The 20292-nt window shown below is 35.9% G+C and overlaps 1 protein-coding gene and 1 long non-coding RNA gene across 2 annotated transcripts; both read left to right on the top strand.

Annotated features, from left to right (window-relative positions):
- Positions 1-2730: 2730 nt before the first annotated feature.
- Positions 2731-8834, top strand: LOC146736289 (uncharacterized). The gene is made up of 2 exons (XR_014930933.1): positions 2731-2855; positions 8626-8834. It is a non-coding gene; the product is annotated as an uncharacterized LOC146736289 (long non-coding RNA).
- Positions 8835-10966: 2132 nt separating this feature from the next.
- Positions 10967-15005, top strand: LOC146736288 (uncharacterized). The gene is made up of 7 exons (XM_085505266.1): positions 10967-11091; positions 11208-11336; positions 12486-12602; positions 13037-13327; positions 13498-13666; positions 14078-14309; positions 14544-15005. The coding sequence occupies exons 1-7, from the start codon at positions 10980-10982 to the stop codon at positions 14949-14951; spliced, it is 1458 nt and encodes a 485-aa protein (XP_085361392.1). The 5' UTR covers positions 10967-10979; the 3' UTR covers positions 14952-15005.
- The last annotated feature ends 5287 nt before the right edge of the window (positions 15006-20292 follow it).

Here is a 20292-nt window from a genome sequence, read left to right as displayed (position 1 = left end):
AATGTTTTATTCCAAAAGTAGCCGACCACATATAATGCGTTTTTCGTGAATCCGATCTTCGCCATCGCATAATGATATATAAATCTATTCGCATATTCAAACCCAGGAATAATGAAACCACGATTGTTTGCACACAATGGAACAGAGCAGTACCCAAAACCACATAGTGGCTGTCCCGCCAAAAATATAATAACAGTGTGAGCAAGACAGTAAGTGGCTTCTAAAAACTTGTCATATGACTATTTTAATGCTGCATAATATATCAGACAGATGTCAATAGATTTGAATACATACCGAAAACAGAAACTGATCTCAAATATAGAGGGCCGCGATAACAACAGAGAGCTTCATTCTTATAAATATATATCAGATCATTCTCTCAAATATATGATATTTCAATTCTATAGTTGATATCAGTTTTGTTTCTGACGTACAACACACTATTACGAAAATCAATGTCATTGATTCCTGGGATTGAATATGCGAATTAATTTCTGATTTCTGTTCATTGTCTTTTGATTAGCAGTTGTAAGCATTGTCATGGAACAAATTTTGGGTGACCTTCATTTTTATTTAGAGCAGGAGGAGAATGAAAAACAACTTACAAGTTTTAACTACAGGGTTTGGTGCTCAAAACTATTATCCAAACACTAGGATTTATCATTGTTTTAGTGAATTCAATGGGCGCATTTAATTGCATTATGATTTAAAGTTTTTTAGATTTTGAGTTCATTACAATCAAGTCATTTTTGCGGAAATTTATAATAACTCTGGTGTAACGTCAACTTATTTCCATTTAATTTGGTGGCTCAAGTTGCCAGCTATACTTGTCATTCAAAACCACGCCAATACTTTTTGTGGACAAGACAAAACTAAAGCAACACAGGGAAATGTTAAAGTGAAACTTTGTATGAAAACTTTATGATGAAGTATATACGTAGTTCCGTTTTTCGACATTGTGAAATTCTTTTGTTTTTATTGGGAAAAACAGCAACGAACACTTGCTTCGCTTTTGTGTGTGGTGAATTTCATGATATATATGCTGTTCCGGGTCCAGTTTCAACACGCTGTCGCTCAAACACACGCTCGGTTTGTAAATATGATTGAAAGACGTGCAACGTTCGAACTATATGTCATCATGTACTCTATTATATTATTTCCGTCTGGAGATCTACAATACCGAACATCATTTGAGAGACCAAAATGTCATCGGCATGCCACTCAGTTTTGAATGGTAAGATAAACCATACTTTAAGGACAAATGAAAGTGGGTCGCTGGATGATAACAAACCGTACGTCGTTCCGAAAAAAAACATTCGGTATTGCTTATCGTTTTCTTCGATGCGAAGAAGCGAAGCCTTTATTTGCTTTATTAATGCGATACACACATTGTTTTGCGGCCTTACATTATGTTTATGTTTCATTGGTAAGACATCAAGTTGAATTAACTATTTATGGCGGCACGATCGAATTCCCGAGAGACTAGATCTTGTGTATCGCTGCCTATATTTGCAAATTGCCTCTGCATACAATTGCCGCAATGCAATTCTTTGAGAAGATCTTCTTCCGTCATTTCATGTACGAAAAACTCAGCCATATTTATGTTGCAGGCGAAAATTGTGCCTTGGATAAATTGCTTTCAACTAAGGGCTGGAATTTGATATAGTCACAGGCTTTTAATTTTGTGATCAATTTTACTTAAGTCGTCACCTGCGCATGCGTCAGATGGCCATAGCGTGTCATTGTAGCCTTTGCGTTTTAGCGTGTGTTGTTATCGTCGCTTGGGACTCAATTCCCGCGCGTGCGCAGGTGACGACCCTTCCGCTTTAATCGTTACCTTGGGGGGGGGGTTCCTTCTCTCTATTTATATAGCATTAACCTTGTATTATACACATATACTAAGCTTTTGGGGCAATGTTTAGAACGTCTTCACCATGATATATCAGGAACTTTGACCCCCTTTTATAAATTAAAACTACATCTCACGTAGTTAGAAGACAAATTACTAACACTTACTGTTGTGTTGGGCGTGTGAATTGTGTCATGTGTATGATAATACCACACATTCAGTGTAGAGGAATTCTGATCTAACCGGGTCGAGGGAAAGTGTCGTCGAACACTGTGAATTATTGTCAATTTTTGCTTTGAATTTGCGGGCTTGCATAATGTTTATGTTTCGGCAGTAGGAAGGCAAATTCAAATAACTATCTATGGCGGCAAGGTGGAATCTACGACAGACAAGGTTTGGTGTAGCGCTGACCATATTTTCCCCTTGCCCCTGCATGTAAATGTTGCCTTGTTGGATACGTTGGGTATTAAATCGTCAGTTTCGTTGAGAGAAACATCTTCCGTCATTTTACATACGACGTATGTTGCAGGCGACGGACATGACGCAAAACGACACGGCAAAAATGATAGGTTGAATTAATTCCTTTCAACTAAAGACGGAAATTTAACATAATCATATGATTTTAATTTTGTGGTAAATTTTACTAAAACATTTGGCAATATCGATGTTTTACTATTATTTATTGTGTTCGCTATACACCTTCTAGTGGTCACTCTGCAGACGAAACGAAACGACCTAAACATGAACTGGTAAATATGGCCGAAGTCGCTGAGGTGGGGCTGATATATTACGTGACCAGAGGTCAACAAGGAAGTAGTAGAGAATTTGTATTCTTATTTGTTCCACAGTTGAGTCGCATAGTTTATACAGTTGCGGTTCCCAGCAGAACTTAACTGTGTACGCATCCTTAGACGCACGGACCTGATTGCCATGGGTGGTAGAGTCGTTCGTTTATACCTTCCAGTTGTCATAGTTAGTTGCTTCATTTGGAGTGTTGTGACGCAAGGTATGTTTTATGTTGTCCAAATGCTGGTAATAGCGCAACGCGTTTCGTCGTGATCAAAGTATTTTTGCGATGGACACAACAATACATTATAAGCAGACGTTGAGATGAGATGGTGTTTATTAGTATTATCTGAGTAAATGGCGAAAATACGTGAAACGAATGCTACAAGCAGACAACCGCCCATTAGGAATGATATGTGTACACTGACTACCTATAAATTCCTGTTTGACTGGCGTCCATTTTAAAACAATGAGTTTATACTGCTGTATTATCGTTTTGGACATATTGTATCGATTCTGTGAATGTATTCAGTACAACATGAAATACAATCACGGTAGGTCTTCCAGGTATACGCATAAACCAGTAAATCTTCGTGACAGAACAGAGGCGTGTAGTTGAAAGACATAATACCACGAGGTTTTGCTTACATATAAAGTGAAGTATTTTATGGTCAAAGCAACAAACTCAGTTCAAACAGTTATATATTTTGAGTTAGACAAATGCCATTCGCCTTGCTCGAGCCGTAGGGCTCCGATAAAATGCTGTGTGTAAACGTGGCAATAACAAATAACTAATCCCGACTACTGTCAGCCCGACATGGAACAAATGAAGACCCCCCTCCTCGCCCACAACAACGGCGACTAAAAGCCCCACAAAAAACACGAGAAACAGTGATTCATTTCATTATGTTTCCTATTTTGCAGACGTGAATGGCAGTATGAATGTTCAGAGAAGTCATAAATGAAAAAAGAAATCAATATGACACCCAATCATTTACTTTTGCCGATAAAATGCCCTTCAAAACCGTTGAGATTTGAATTTTCTGGCACTGCCCACCTCATTTTGAAAATGTCTACTTTGCATATGAAGTGAAATAAACACCACTAAGTGTGTTGTTTGTGTTACCGATTACAATGGAACCCATTACGGAAGTGGACACGGACGAGTCTCCTTGCATTGGGTGCATGGGGTTGACAAAAACAAGGTTGAATATTTATTTGATAATGAATGTAACGTGTTGGTCAGAAAATGTTATGTGCAATCAATGTACCAACATTCGTTCACTACCGTCATGGGGAGAAGTCCACACGCTGGTGTATCCTGTAGTTACTCGTACGTATTGTGTAATTACTCGTGCTAAATGTTGTCGTAACTGCGTTTCGGGTGAGCCGTTACTAGCTATTTATTCGTAGCTTTTTGAACGGACTTAGTAGCGTGTCATGTATCATTCTCATTCTCGGTCCTGGCCTCTCTTGATAGACATACTTCCTGTCAAGGGCGTGAATTTTTACGTTCACCCCATTGTTGTCAAGATGCCGATATATTCGTACGACTGATTCGTAGCGTGCCATCCACTTTATGGCGCTGCGAAACCGGACGATCTTGTTTGGTAACAATTGCATTGGAAATGACTGTGTGTAGATTTCCAATAGCAATCGCATCAGTGACACAAGATTTTATGCCAGGCGTGTCTCGAATCAGTCACCATAATTATGTAGTCCTCGAAGTCTTTGTAACTGGCGAGTTGCTTCACCAAAGCAGTAATGTGTTTCACAATTCTCATTATTTTCTGATTCGGTTGCTGTGAATGTCTCCTCCATAAAATTCCCGATATATTGTTGGCCGATGTAGCGTATTTTGACGGCGTGACAAAAACGCTTATATTCCAGAGGAAGGCGCGACATTGCAATTTTTAACGTTATCCGATATTATCTTCTAAAAATGTCTAAGTTAGACAGTTCTGTCTGGGCAACAATTGGAACAGTTTGTTACCCCCCGATATTATCGATAATATCCATATTATCTAAATAATGTCTAAAAATGTCTAAGTTGGACATCTTTTCTTGGGTGACTATTGGGGCAGTTCGTTTTTCTCCGATATTATCGTCTAATAATGTCTACAAATTTCTAAGTTAGACATCTCTGCCAACATAGAGGGCCTATGCCCAGACATAGATGTCTAACTTAAACATTATTAGACGATAATATCGGAGAACAAAAATCGTAACATGAGTTAGTAATGCCAACATTCCATTCAAATGCGTGTTCCCGGTTGCAACGGATTTTACATAGTTTTTGGTGCTATGCCCTGGATAAAACTTGCATAGAAACGCCACCGCGTTGTCTCATTGATACATTGTGTAGCGATTTATGAACAAAATCAAAGATTACTGGGGTCCAATATACGTGTAATGTGACCCATAAGAATGTTCACTGCTACTAGATGGTCAACTGAGTGTCTCTCACCAATGCAATCCTTGCCAACGAATGAAACAATCTATAGATTGACCTAGCAACCAAAACAAATCTGTGGCGTCAGTAATATGAGTGCTCGTTATGCAGACCACCAGATCTAGTATCCGTGTGCAGTCAACTTTTACTAGAGCTTTACGCACATCTTGCTCTGTCAGCGACCATTCTGGAGTTACTGAACCCTAACCTAGGCTTACCCAAATTCGCCACTAGAGGCACTGTTTCCTCATCATGTAAACTGACAATTTATACATGTACATATGCATTGTTGAAGTACACATTATCATAGACAGTATTGGTAAACACTAATCATTGTTTACAATGAATCTCACAGTCCCCTCCGAGCCACCGAGATATAAAAAATAATTATAAATAACGACATTAAGTAAATCTGTCCTTAACACAGTTCCGCTATGATTGCAACAATGTCGGCGCTGCTAGACTTTCGTTGTTGGCAGCCTCGCCAAAATAAAAAATAAAAAAAACAAAAAAAACACGATCACTTAGCTATGTTAGCAACATGTGACACGAAACTAATCATTTCCTATACGATAACAAAATTAGTACGACCCGGTGATCGACCCAATCAGCTGCTGCCTTTGAAGTCATGGAAGGTGGTGGATTTGCACGATACCAAGGCATAATGTTTATTATTCAGGCAACTACGATTCGTATTTTGTTGAATGCAGGTTTTCAAATTGGTGATTCAACAATATAATTGTTTATAATCATGTGATTACTCCTGGACCGGAATTTTGTTTTGTTTACTCACAAAGTGTCCATGGCGCAATAATACACAATAATCAATACGGACTACCAGTTTCTTACATTACCGTCTTTGATAAGGCGTACATATAATATTGAGTCAAGTACTACATTAACAAATGCGCATGAACAGTTAGTATATACATATTGCAGACGAGAGGCTGTATATGGAAGATAAAGATATTGTAATGTGGCTTGTCGAATGTAGATAGAAATAGTTGAATTTGATTAAAATAGCTTATAGTTATGCAAACCTACAAAATGCGTTATTGTGAGATTTCGTTCCGTTACTGACTATTTATTATATATAATTTATCTAGCGTGTTCTTGATAATATATTCTTGTAAGTTTTGCATTAAGTATGACCGGACATGAGCCATCTAAATCGTCATTCAAAGTTGATGTGACGAACTAAATCTGCCATTGATTGCCAAAATCAATGCCAGCGAGAAATACTTAGAAAAAATGGAAAAAAGAAATACTATCACTGCAAATTTCTTTGGTATAAAGTGTTTATTGTTAATGCAACTACTGCATACATTTTTGCAGTATTCTAATTTTGTTCCTGAAGTTTAGAATCGCGGGTCACTTCCATATTGGATAAGACCATTTCATATGGTGGGCGTCAATGCCTTGACCCAATGGGGTATGGGGTATAGTATGTTTAAATGTTGGAAAAAGATACCCGCCCTCATTGATCAATATCGGACTGTATCCATCGGAGATATCAGGGATTTTAAATAACAGGGTCAATAGAAACAACATCTGTCTATTATCGATATATTAGTACAACCCTCTTTTATCGAACAGCTTTTTACAATTCATTTGGTCTGTGGTTTGTATCAGGAATTTTAACACCAAAGTGCCCTTTGAAACAACACAACAAACTCACGCCGGGATCAGTCTAAAAATGTCCGTCTTTGATACTAATGTCGTAATTATTATTGATGACCCTGTACAATTATATGCAATTACTTTGATTTTGAAAATAATCAGATAGAACCTTCTGAAATATGATTGCGAATAAGTGGTCTGTAACCATCGTAGCCACGGTTTTACATTTCAGGTGTTCAATGAACTTGCTTTTGTACGCGTACGATAAACACGTCATCTATGTATTCGTCTGGTTATTTATGAAATTAGGCACAAGTGAAAATGAACTAAAAGCAGTAACGCAAGCGAGTAAATTAAGAATGTAATATCCTGACCCGCCTAGGTTTATAACCCACTTGCCAGTCGTCATTTTCTTTTAAAAGTTAAAAGTAATGTAAGTTAACAATTAGTTGTATATCACATTAGTGAGCAACAGCACTACTCCCATCCATATAAATCTTAGCTTTATTGAGCTCGGTCGTGATAAACTTATTTATTAACATTATTTAATTTGAGCGTAATGTTGCTATCCAAATTGTTTATTTCTCTTATTTTTTCTTCTTTATCGCTGATCTTACTTCGCCAGATGTTTAAATATTTCTGACGGATATGGTTGAATGGTTGGGTCCATACACAAGCCCGACTGACGACTTCACATGTTACTGTCCTTGATTTTGCCCACAAATTCACCCCAACCTTTTAGGGATCACCTAGCCCGAGGTTTTGGGCAACGCTGCACGACGTTTACGTATGTACATACATACCAACACCGATGTCAATATTAGTACAGGGTCTGTGGAAACTATCATTCATGACCATATGCATATGCCAGATGGATTCCCAGGTTTCCCACACCTTTTCAGAAGCAAGAAGCAAGAATGAATTTGGAGATGTGCCAACAAGATGAGTCAATGTTTTTCAAAAGACTGATTACACAGGATAAAAGTTGGGTCCATCACTATGATCCAGAGACCAAAGCCCAGTCAATGCAGTGGAAGCACTTGGACTCATCAGCTCTAAAAAAAGGCAAGGATGCAGCCTTCCGCTGGCAAGGCCATGCTCACAGTCTTCTGGGACCAGGACGATGTAGTGATGACAGATTTCCTGGCAAAGGGTGCCACAATTACATAAGCCTATTACGCTTCACTTTTGAAATTAAGGGAAGCTAACAAAATCAAAAGGCAGGGCAAGATCACCAAAGGTATCCTCCTCCTGCAGGACAACGCTACGGTCCATAGCTCGCATGTCGTCATATCAGAAGCACGGGCGTGTGGCTATGAAATCCTCCCCCACCCCTTTACTCTTCTAACCATGCACCCTCTGACTTTCATCTCTTTCCAGCCATGAAGTTGTTTTTATACAGAGCTACATCAAACGATGGGAGAAATGCATAACTCTGGGTGGTTCCTATGTAGAGAAAGACTAATAACTGTGCCAAGTTTCTCCTGATATGGGAAATGGGTCAGGGGCATTACTTATTGAACGCCCCTTGTATACAGTATTTATCACAATCAAACACTTACTCGCAAGTACTACACTTGCAAACCAATAATTGTAATTTGTATGCGTAAATCATTTCAAGGAAATGATTGACAACTTATAATTTGAAGTTTATTCTTGTGATAGCATATAGTTCAAGTCATATTGATTTGTATTTCCATAGTAACTAATCATCACACTATATGTTTACTCTAATCAGTAAACTATTAAATGGGAAGCATGGGGTTAGTCTTGATGCTTTCCTTACAGAGGGGACGATCACACATGTGCATAAATCCCATGATCGCCCAGTATTTTGCCAAATTCCGTAATATGTAACCAGCATATAGAACGATTCACGCACATGACTGACTGACTTTGTATACACTTTACTATTCAGGAACAACGGATTGGAGTTGTTCTGTACTCACACAATTTATCAAGAAGCGGGAGGGTTCAGAGATGAGGGTTATGTACCAACGAATAGTGCTGGTAATCCTGATGGAAATAGTGGGGTAACTATTGGATATGGAATAGATCTTAATGGAAAAGATGGAAACTTTTACAATGATATTGGTGTGGCAAATGATATTAAAATTAAGCTCATCAAATACTATGGATTAACGGTTCGTTTTATTTTAGTTAAATGTATTTTCATTTTACTGTACAATGTCGCATTGTATTTACCGTTTCCATATCTGCTACAACCTTTGAGTCATTTGTATGACAACCTTTATCAAACAAATATATTTAACCCCATTAACAGGGAAAGGAGGCTCAAAAAAAAGTAACATCCGAACCCCTCATACTGGACAAAGCACAGGCGATTTATATAAGCGATCGTGTCATTCTAAAATACATAAAAGACGTGGACAGAATATACGATGCCGAAATTGATAAGATACAACATGAACGTAAGTATAAACTGTGCCACGGATGGAGTAGTCAACCTGAATTTTCATCGCTTTAACAAGATTAGTATACAAATTAGTATACAAAAGTAACTTCGCCACGCAGTATGTCATTTGACACTAGTTCATCGTTCTACAAAATACAACCCAAACTAATTTCGGTTGGCTAGATGCTGACATAATAATGTCGGTAATATGTTATATTTCTGCAAACAACCGTCCTTGCAGATATCCGTAACCAGCCTTTGTTGTCTTACCCACATTCAATCATATTCTTATAGTTCTACCTATATTCTTTTCAGAAACAAAAGTTCTAAAGCACTTTTCGCAATTGACGGTGGCCCAGAGAACTGTTATTGCATCTGTATATTATCAATATGGTAGTGTTAAAAAGTTTAAAACATTTTGGAGTTACGTTACAAGACAACAGTGGAACGACGCTTTAACAGAACTTCGGAATTTCGGCGATGTGCATTGCGAAAGAAGAAACCTAGAAGGAGATTTGCTGGAGTATGACTCGAACGCAACTACAATATGTTCAGGTATAATTTCACTTTGCATTATGCATTCTCACTGTTCACTGTTCCTATATAAGGATTACTCGATTGGCTCATTACTATTAAATGTGTCTACATAATCATTTGTATGAAGTAATTGAATTGTTGAGCACCAGCACAATATTTAGATGTGTTAATAGATATGATACGATAAAGCCAACGCTTCTATTGACTTCTCAAATATGTAAGTTAAAAAAGAATACGAAACTGTTGCCATGTTTGAAGTAATGTTTCTTTTTGCTTAAATTATGAATTTCGGTGCATTCTTTTAACAATTTGTTGATTCAGAAAAGTGTTTTGGCCACATCAACTGCGTGATATATAAACACATACATTTATATAATTGTACTAGTACTCTTATCGTGGACAACACGCCATAATTTGATGTATAAAACTATTGTTGCAAAAAATTGCAATGACCATGTAGCACGTGTCATGAACATTGCATACTTGAATACATATATGGTAACTGACCATCAGAATATTTCATAAGTGGGCGACAATAATTACTCTTCTTCAGTCACCTATCTGTTCAATTTAATTTCATGAAGTGCTTCGTTTCTTGTAATAATTGTGAGCAGAAACATAGGCGCCATAATGGCCTCGTCATAATCATAAGAACAAATTTAGATGTTCCTTCAGACCTGAAAATAATTGTTCAAAATGTAGAACGTTATTTCTTACTGCTACATTTAACATGTGGGTAAAACGGTATGACCTGACTTTTCCAAAATTTGGGATGGCCTCTTTAATTAATAGTACCACGTATAACTGGACTCAATTTCTGTATTGAGTCAACAGTACTGTTACAGCAAGCCTGGCTGATTACTCGTACAAGCAATAATGCTTGTCACATGAATTAAAACATGAGAAGTTACAAAGAACATTCGAAATGTCTTGATGTCTATATTAAGTTTTTCTAACAATTTACTTGTTTGTCTAATAAACCGGGATCGCTGCGGTTTATTTAAATATCTTGACGGAGGTAGAACGCCTATGCTGCAGTAAGCGTAATATCTTGATTCAGCTAATCGGTGTATGTATTCAATTCACACATAAATAAATATTAATTCAGTTAATAATCATTACTCTATTATTACATCATTTGCTATTAATTAGATGCCGAAATCTGCTGTGGGTTGCCTTTGATTGACGCCACATTCTACGGACATGCTGGAACATGTACATGTACATGTATTTTGGAATAGGTGTTCCTCAATTTTGGCAGTCACATGTTCAATATCTATATTTAGTTTCATTACGTTGCAGGGGATGCTGGGTGTGAAATGTTATATGGCACTTGTCAAGATGGAGTTCATTGCAGCACTGGTGAGGCGGAGGCAGGACTTTGTTCTGGTTCAGATCCACCTAGAACTTGCTGTGTGCCCAAAATTGGACGTAAGACGTAGTTCCATAGTTTTCTTTTCCACAGATACTAAATATTACAATATGTTTATTAAATTGGTGTTTATTAAAATTAACTCATTATGAATATTTCTCTATTCAATGCATAGATGACTACTTTTGTTCGTGTAAATGTGGTTCGTGTATAAACAACTGCAATAAAAACAACTGCAACGGTAAATGTAAGCCTAATAAATGCAGTGGAGATTCAAGCAGAACATGTTGTATACCTAAGAAACGTAAGTACATCCAAACTTAATATGACATGAGTATTTTAGCTCTCTAGTTAAGCCTTATGTTATTTATTCATGGGCAGACAATATACATTGCACACATATTTGAGAATAGCTGCCATTTTCATTTATTGGGTAATGATAATTTATAACACAAACATGCTCGAAATTGGCAATTTATTCAGAATTAGTTATAATTTTCATTTTTTTACTTCACTCGGTGCCACAGTGCAGTACTTATAACTGAGTTATAATCACACCACACCATTCTGTATTGTCGTCCTTGGCCGAATCCATTTTTCGGGAGATTTGGTAGTAACTTTAGGTACTAATGATCTGCTGTATCATTGGAAAAGTAATTTTTCAGAAATGTCTCCTGGGCTGATAAAATCAGTAAATTGACCAAAATTAGGAGGTGTCAAATTTCATCAGATTTATGCATATGTGTATTAACATTGATGTGGGTAATTATTCGACTAGATTCAACACACGGTTTAGAATAAATTACGTGATAAATGGCTTTTTAGTTAAAGGTTAAGTCATATTTTGACCAATTTTAAAAATATGTCAATATGTCTGATTTTTAAACAACATTAATCCAAAATATCTTAAAATAAAATGAGTGGTAAATTTGTAGTGGTCAATTTGAACAATAAGCTAAATCTTTTGATCACTTATTGCTCCACATTATATTCACTGTGTGTAACACTTATTTTTGCACAACAATAAAATAAAAATAGCGTGGTAGCTATTCTTGAAGTCTACATCGCAGGTTCCAAAATACAAATATGCAGATTAGGAATCAGTCATTATAAAAAATGTTCAATGCTAACGTAATCAAATATCGAAAATGCCGGGATGTGTGGTGGAGGTCAAAGTATTATTAATGGTAACAATAATTAACCATGGGCTACAAAGCATGACAGTAAACTCATCAACTTCGTCACTATGATAAGTGAATCGTTATAAATAACTATTTCACACCTGTGGATTAACAATATTGAATATATAACATAGACAATCAGCAGAAAAATAAGCACAGTTATATGCAACGCTTTCACAATCGTCGTGCGGTATTTTAGTTATCGGCAATGAGACTTTTTAAAACTTACTTAATGATATTAATACACGTATTTATAATTTTCTAACCATTAGCTGACTGTAAGTGTGATAGAATTAATGGAATATGTCAACACAAAAATATGCCGTGTTCTGGCAAATATAAACGCAATTTATGCAGTGGTACAAATATATGCTGTGTTCCGACAACAGGTAAATATATATTAATTAATTAGTTATATAGGTACTAAAAATTACGGTGGTAATGTGTGTGGAAAAGTACAGTTATTTTCTCCTGTTTACTGATATATATAAAATATTATATAACATTGTTCGAAATACAGCAATTGAGTGTCGGAACGTAAAACAAATTTACGTGCATATGTAATTTATCCTTTGTACGGCGAACAGGGACAATATCGGCTTAACCTATTTAATTACACCCGGTATTGTATGGGCATCAATCACTTTCTACTAATTTAAAAGGAATCGAATGCGTATACATATATATATCTTTGTTTTCACAAGCGGCGATATAAGGCGATATAATAGTTGCGATTCCGCCTTATTTGCTAAAACTGGTACTTTTATAATAAAACATAACATGGCACCTGTTACGTGATGTTTCTAATACATATCTCACACAGCTAATACCAAGGGATGTTACATAGATGATGCTGCATCTCCGTATATGATCCACAAAGCACCGTCTTCCTCATCCATTGTTTCTGTTGACACGTGCGTGAAATATTGCCGTGCCAGGGCATATAAATATGCAGGTCTTCAATTTACCTCATCAGAACTAATTTGCAGTTGCTCAGAATCGTTTGAAAAATACAGAAAGGCTGACAGTCCGACAGAATGTTCGCACAAATGTCGAGAATCAGTGCTGGGAATTTTCTGTGGTGGGCACTTACGAAACTCGGTTTATGAAACAGGTGAGCAAGTCATATTATTTTATGTTATTGGTATTTGTAACGCTTCAAATTCAACTTTTTAGTTATAACATATTTAACATATGATATATATATATTATTTGAAAAAAAACTGAATTATATAAAAAACTGTTTTTTCACAATTATTTCTTTCCATAACTTATATGTTACAGGTTATCTTGGATGTATACAAATTTCGCAATCGAACCTAACCAATGGACAGAAAACGTCAAATCAGATGTACCCACATTATTGTTTTGCCTTGTGCTCCAAGAGTGGTTATGCGTATGCTGGATTGTCCCAAGGCAAAACATGTACCTGTGGAAATAAGCAAGAAATTACGTAAATCCTGATTATTTTCTCTCGTATATAATTTGTATGCCGAATAGAAATAGCGATTGCACTGCTCTGACATGAAATTACGCTTGAAATATGAACGGATTAAGTTTTGAACCCACGTGAATTAGTAGTTCGATAAGCATTTGGAAAGTTGAGAATTTGGAATGGGGTCTCACACATATGTGATTGCATAGCTCACACGCGTTTTAGTTGACATCTAAAACTATTATAAATATTCGAATTGAAATAATAATAATAATAATAATAATAATAATAATAATAATAATAATAATAATAATAATAATTATTATTATTATTATTATTATTATTATTATTATTATTATTATTATTATTATTATTAAACCGAACTGCCATGGGATAAATACAAATATCGCATTCATTCATTCATTGTAGAAACCAGCAGCCTAGATCTCAATGTTTAACACCTTGTACCAGTGGAGGCAATTATGTATGTGGTGGACCTAATACCATGTCAGTGTTGCGCACAGGTTTGGAGTTATCGTGCACAGAAAACCAAGATAAATGCGACTCCATGAAATGCTTGAGTGATCGACACAGTTCATATCCATCCATATACGATATCAATTACGTTCTGTATGACAAGTGTATCAGTATCTCAAGTGTGGTGAGTCAATATAAGTATGGTACATACATTATTTTCGTTTGTCCCTGTAATTCACGTCATTGAGTACAACTACTGATCGTATCATTACACATGAGGAATGGGGAGGAAAGTGGAAAAGAATTGTTCTTTGGAGGTTGAAATTGTAAAGTTAAATACATTTTAAGATGTTTTAGATGCCAGGAAAAACATATGCTAATTATTTAGTAATCTACAAACAATTATTCTTTCAACCAGACTCAGCGTGAAGCGATCTTTGGATGTGTGGGAGAAAAACTACAAGAGAGTTATAAAAAATTGCCCACATTACACAACGCCAACAAGTACAAACAAATATATGAGAACGGTCTGAACATCTACAAGAACTGTGCAAATGGACAGCACGGTTTTGGCCAACTAATGACACCAGTGAACTTAGAAGAATACAATAATGACTTAATAAGAATGATTTCTAAAGCCGACCCGGATCCAGATAGTACCATTCTGAATTTTCTGTTGTCTGACATCGAGGAAATAAGATTATATTGTGGTCGTCTTCATTACCATGAACAAGATGAAGTACTGAAAACAATGACGGATAAGGTTAGACAAAGAATGCTTGAAGGCGTCCCTTCTATCAACCCTAAATCTGGCAAGTATAAATAATATTGCCCTTGCATCGTGATCATAAAAAATAACTTAATAAAAGACTAACACATGTCTGTGCATTCTTTATTTCACTTGTGTGTGTGTTTGTGTTAACTCGTAGCTGTCGATGGCACGTGTACAGCCTTAGCAACAAGTGGTAGCTGTGAATTCTTTGACTGCTTTGAAGACCGGTACCCGTGTGGGCCAAATGGATTCTCACTGTCATTTGGCAAAGTATTTTGTGAAAGCGAAAACAAGTACAAGAATTATTTCAAAAGTAATGTAAGTGAATCCAATCTTTCATTCTCAATTTATTAATAAATAAATAAATGTGGATGCCGTGGTTACATTTGTAATTTACTCAACAGGTACAGACAAGTCTGATGAACAGCGTACAAACCTGTGTTACAAACGCCATGGTGACTGAATACCAGAAGGATGAGAATTCCTGTAAAAATATCGAGTTCAACATGATGGACGCTTACCGTGCCTGCTATGACCAATATTTAGATTGCGACTTTGTACGAGATAACCAGTTCCAATTGACAAACATATATGCCAAACCGCAACTGTCGCCCACCACGTTGCAGGATGCTGCTAAGGGTCTAATCGTTACCACTGCATGTGATTGCCATGGGGAAACGTTGTACAAATTCACAGACGGTAAAAAGTTCATAACCTAACATTTACGTTTTCTCCTACTTCAACATGTTTTTTTTACAATACCAATATATACAAGTTTTATGAGACGATTTGCATTTCTAAAAATATCTGACCGGAATTATCAACATTATGCATATTTTACTGATATTTCCTTAGTAAGTGTCGATAGTGTGCTTTATGTGGTGGGCTTAAGAGTTGATTATGTATGTAATTATAACGTAAAGAGTGGTGGTCGTTCTGCCGCGTCTTGTTCGATATGGGACTCATAGCTACGTACACAACGCGTGTTAAATACACTGTTTGTTTACAATTCGAACACGCGCTGCGCGGTGACCACCGCCCTTTAAATATATTTGTTTTATTTTAATAACCACATGACAATCATTATATTACATATAAAATGTATTACATTCAAATTAACATGATGTACTGACAGTTTTCAAAATGGATGGATGAAATAAAATTACTAATACGTAAAACGACTACTTGGATGTATTAATGTTTGTACATTTAACATTAATATACACGTGTTTAAAAATGACCAAGAGTGATCTGAATTTATTTATAGAGCACGTCTTCCACATAAATATGCCATTACTCGTAATTCACTAAATAACTTTAGTAATGCGTGGTGGCAAATCATTCCATGTCATTTGCTTCCTAACTGGATTTTCCCCACAAGTCCAACCTAAGCTATTGCGTCATTGGGTTAATCATAGAATAAGCATCCATATTTCCAGTGATATGCCAGATGGTAAAAGATACTTATACTATTAGCATACGATTCAGTAACGTTGTTTGACCCAGAAGTGCTGGTTTATTGAAAGACCAGAATGCGGTATGGTGTTTTATAAACTGTAAGAGGCCCAAGTCAGGTAATTTGACGGTATTACACATTTATTCTTGAATTCGCTGTTTGACATGCTGGATATGGATGACACCTTAGGTACAGATTATTTCTGATATAACCCATGCCGCTGTAGTTTCTGACTCGAAGGCTGGACTCAATACGGCAATAAAACAATTTCAGGTGTCTGCAGAGCCAATGTTAATTAGAGTGTTGTAGCTTAATGTGCCACTTTCCCTTGGCCAATGCGTGATGTGACGTATTAAGAGTTGAAGAAATGATGATCACTGAATAGGAACATGCAAACCTCATATCTTGTAATTTGATAGAACAAAATTTATTTTGACTGATTCTGCCGGGGCAGTTTAGCATTTTGATGACAGCAGTTACCCAACATGTTATCAGAATCTGGGATACCAGTGTAGAAGCGCAATTATAATATATTCTTGATATGGTAAGCTGAAAATAACTAGTTATGAGCGTCAACCATCATTTGTACAGTGTATGGTTGTGGGGGCCATGTGTGCGAACTCTACCATGGAGGTGATCAGGACCACAGCAATTACCAGGAGTCTCTTGATTTCAAAGACGCGTATCTGCATGTACTGATTCAACCTGAAAGCCGTTTCTCACTTTATGATTCTAGTTCAATGAGTGCCTGTCCAAGCTCAATGTAGCATCATATGCACCAGAATGGTGTCTCAAACTATAAACAATAGCAGTTTCACTGTTCCCCAGGTTATATGCACAACTCATGATTGGAAAGTGAAGCTTTACATAAACCTACCACAGATTCTATCTTTCAGTTTTTTTTATGTATTATGAACGAGAGACTGCGGAACATTCTATTCCGATCAGTCAGCGACCCCTCGTGACAAATCCCTTCAAAATATACCACCAAAAAATTAACAAATCTAAAGATGAAAGTTATTTTTACAAGTCGAAAGGGAAAAATAAGGAACATTTTTATTCCCCCTTTGAGTAGAAACAGACGCAAGGCAGGGAAACACAACTTACAAGATTCAGTTACAGAGTTTGAAGCTGTTTGAAGATACAATGTTCAAATACAAAAAAAAAACTTTTGTCGTAAGGTTGATGTCTTTAATTTTATTTCTGACTCGCATTTAATATCTAGGATCCCTGGTTCTCTATCAGGCCACGTGGATAATATGAGCATGTTTACGTAGAATACGTGTTTTTCTTTAAATGTTAATGCAGACCATGTATGTGTTTCTTTAATTATTACAACACATGATCACTCCAGTGCAAGTGCTTTTAGGTAGACATCTATAATTACAGCAGAACAATAACATTATGGGTGAATCATGCTAAATCATCACCAAGTACTTAGTTCAGTGTTTCAAAATATAATTAATTAGCGAATGTTAGGCGCAGAAAATAAGATGACAACCCCTTAGTGTAGTGGAAAAACGATGTCCCATTTTGTACAGTCAAAATCTCGAATTGTGCCAGCCCACTCTCGGTTGTAAAAACATAGACGACTAAGAGAAAACAGTACAAGTGCACGGGCTGAAGACAAACTAAGGTCTAATGCTTTAATAATTAGCACTTCAGAATCTCGTGCACGAGCGTGAATTTGTTAAATGAAACAAACTACCGCATTTGGCACATTGACATATTAGTTTTTCTTTATTATAGATGTTAATGCGCGTCGGTCGATACTTCTGCTGTACTATCATCGTGCATACTTTGAGGTATCCCCGTAATAACTCCATATTATTGTAAATAATATGTACCCTCTAATGGATTCACATTATGGGATATGATTAAAATTGATGTGATATATTTTGTGACATAATCCAAGGCTGCTTACTAATCAAAAATGATTAGTGGGGAGAAGTAGCGCATAAAGTGGTCTTCGTAAACAAAATAAGACATTGCAATAGATATTCCTTTTTAGATTTGTATACTTCTTAAACGGCTTCGGCCAAAGTAATATTGGTGTAATTGATAATTATTTCTTAATGAATAATCATAATACAGCCTGAGTGTATTATATATAAATAAATTGTAACTGCAAACATTATAAACATGTAATTATTATAATTCAATATTTGTACTTTTTATAATTATATATTAAACATTAGAAGATGTCAACTGTTATTTTATTTGAAAAAAAATTATAGAGATATTCTTCTGGCAAGATTCAAGTGTTTTCTGAAAATGGCACCCTCTATAGATCTACTCTAATCTGCTATCGTTTTCACTAATTTGGCGATGCTGATTTACATTCGACCCTTCTCAAGACCGAACTATGCTCCGGTCGGTACGTTGATCACGGTGTTCATTAACTTCATTCAACGCGCGCACGACATGCGACACGATATCAGCAATATGTATATGATGCACTATTGTTCAAGTAAAATTTAATTTACCATAGAGTTAAATGTTTACGCCACAGAACCGCTTTATTTAAAGAACTATTACATATGCCCATGTAACGTGAGAGGCCCGGAAGTGTATTTTTTGGGTTTTAATAATCATTAAGTACTAATCTTGGAGTACTAATACTAAAAAATTTAATTTTTCACACAGATCAACGATTGTACCCCGATTGTAATTTAATTTCTTGTTTTTTACGTATATAATAATAATACACTATTTAGCTTAATAATAATACATAATAACTTTCATACTGAAATATACTATTTATTTGATATATTTGTTTTTAATTTAGAAATTGTGCTATTTATATGAGTATAATACTATTATTATAAATTAAATAAATCTATTTACATTTGGTAAGGATACATCAATTACTTACAAATAAATGAACGATTGACATCTTCAATGATTTAATATATAATTATGACAAGAAACATGTATTGAATTATAATAATCATACAATGTTTGCAGTCATAATTTATTTATATATAATACACTGTTTTACGACTATTTATAAATAAATATTTTTTCTCGTTGATTATATGTCACATAAATACATCACACCAATATTTATAAAGCATGTCATTGCAAATTTCAAGATATATTGACAATTGCTCTAAAAGTTGATTATTAATCATATCATGTTTTTCGTTATAACATATAATGTGGTTAAAACGACATATAAATAAGAATACAAACGGTACCCATATCTGTCTACTTGGTCTAACACACGTATCTTATGATACTCCTTCCTTCCGTGGATAAATGGACGGAGACACTGTATACTTGACGTCGAGATAGACTAGACCTGTGAATATTGTTACACATCTTATGCACAACGCAGTCATTTCAAATTTGGATTTAAAGCTCTTAAAGCGGCAGGGTCGTCAGCTGCGCACGCGCAGCGATAACAACACACGATAAGAAGCAAAGGCTCATAGGGTGGACGCTTGTTTGTAAACAATGACACGCTTTGGCCATCTGACGCATGCGCAGGTGACGACTCTCCCGCTTTAATAAGTTTGTTGTTGCTATTCCTCAATTTGAATAGACTTATTGTATATGGAATGCATACTAATATTTATAAATTTGGCAAGCTACGATTTCATGGAACGATAGCGGGAATGTATCCTTAATAACTTGACATCAGCCTTGTGCATCCGAAACATTAATCCAAACTTACGGAAATAACGTATATTACGGTAAGTTAAAAATACACCTATGACGAATTAGATAAACGCTATATTTTATTTATACTTTGTCATAATGTTCTTTACAGGACACACAACACTATTCGTTAGAGGAAAAAACAGAAACACTAATACGCATGTGCAGTAATTATTACTGTACGTACCAAAACCACTGGTGCACATGCGTATCAGAGAATTTAATTGTTTCACTACTAAGATGTGTAAGACACAAATAGCCCAGTTATATGTAGCA

Source organism: Saccoglossus kowalevskii, chromosome 11, assembly GCF_978046115.1.
Source record: "Saccoglossus kowalevskii chromosome 11, keSacKowa6.1, whole genome shotgun sequence".
NCBI classification, from domain to species: Eukaryota; Metazoa; Hemichordata; class Enteropneusta; family Harrimaniidae; genus Saccoglossus; species Saccoglossus kowalevskii.
This window is presented reverse-complemented; position numbering and strand designations above follow the sequence as displayed.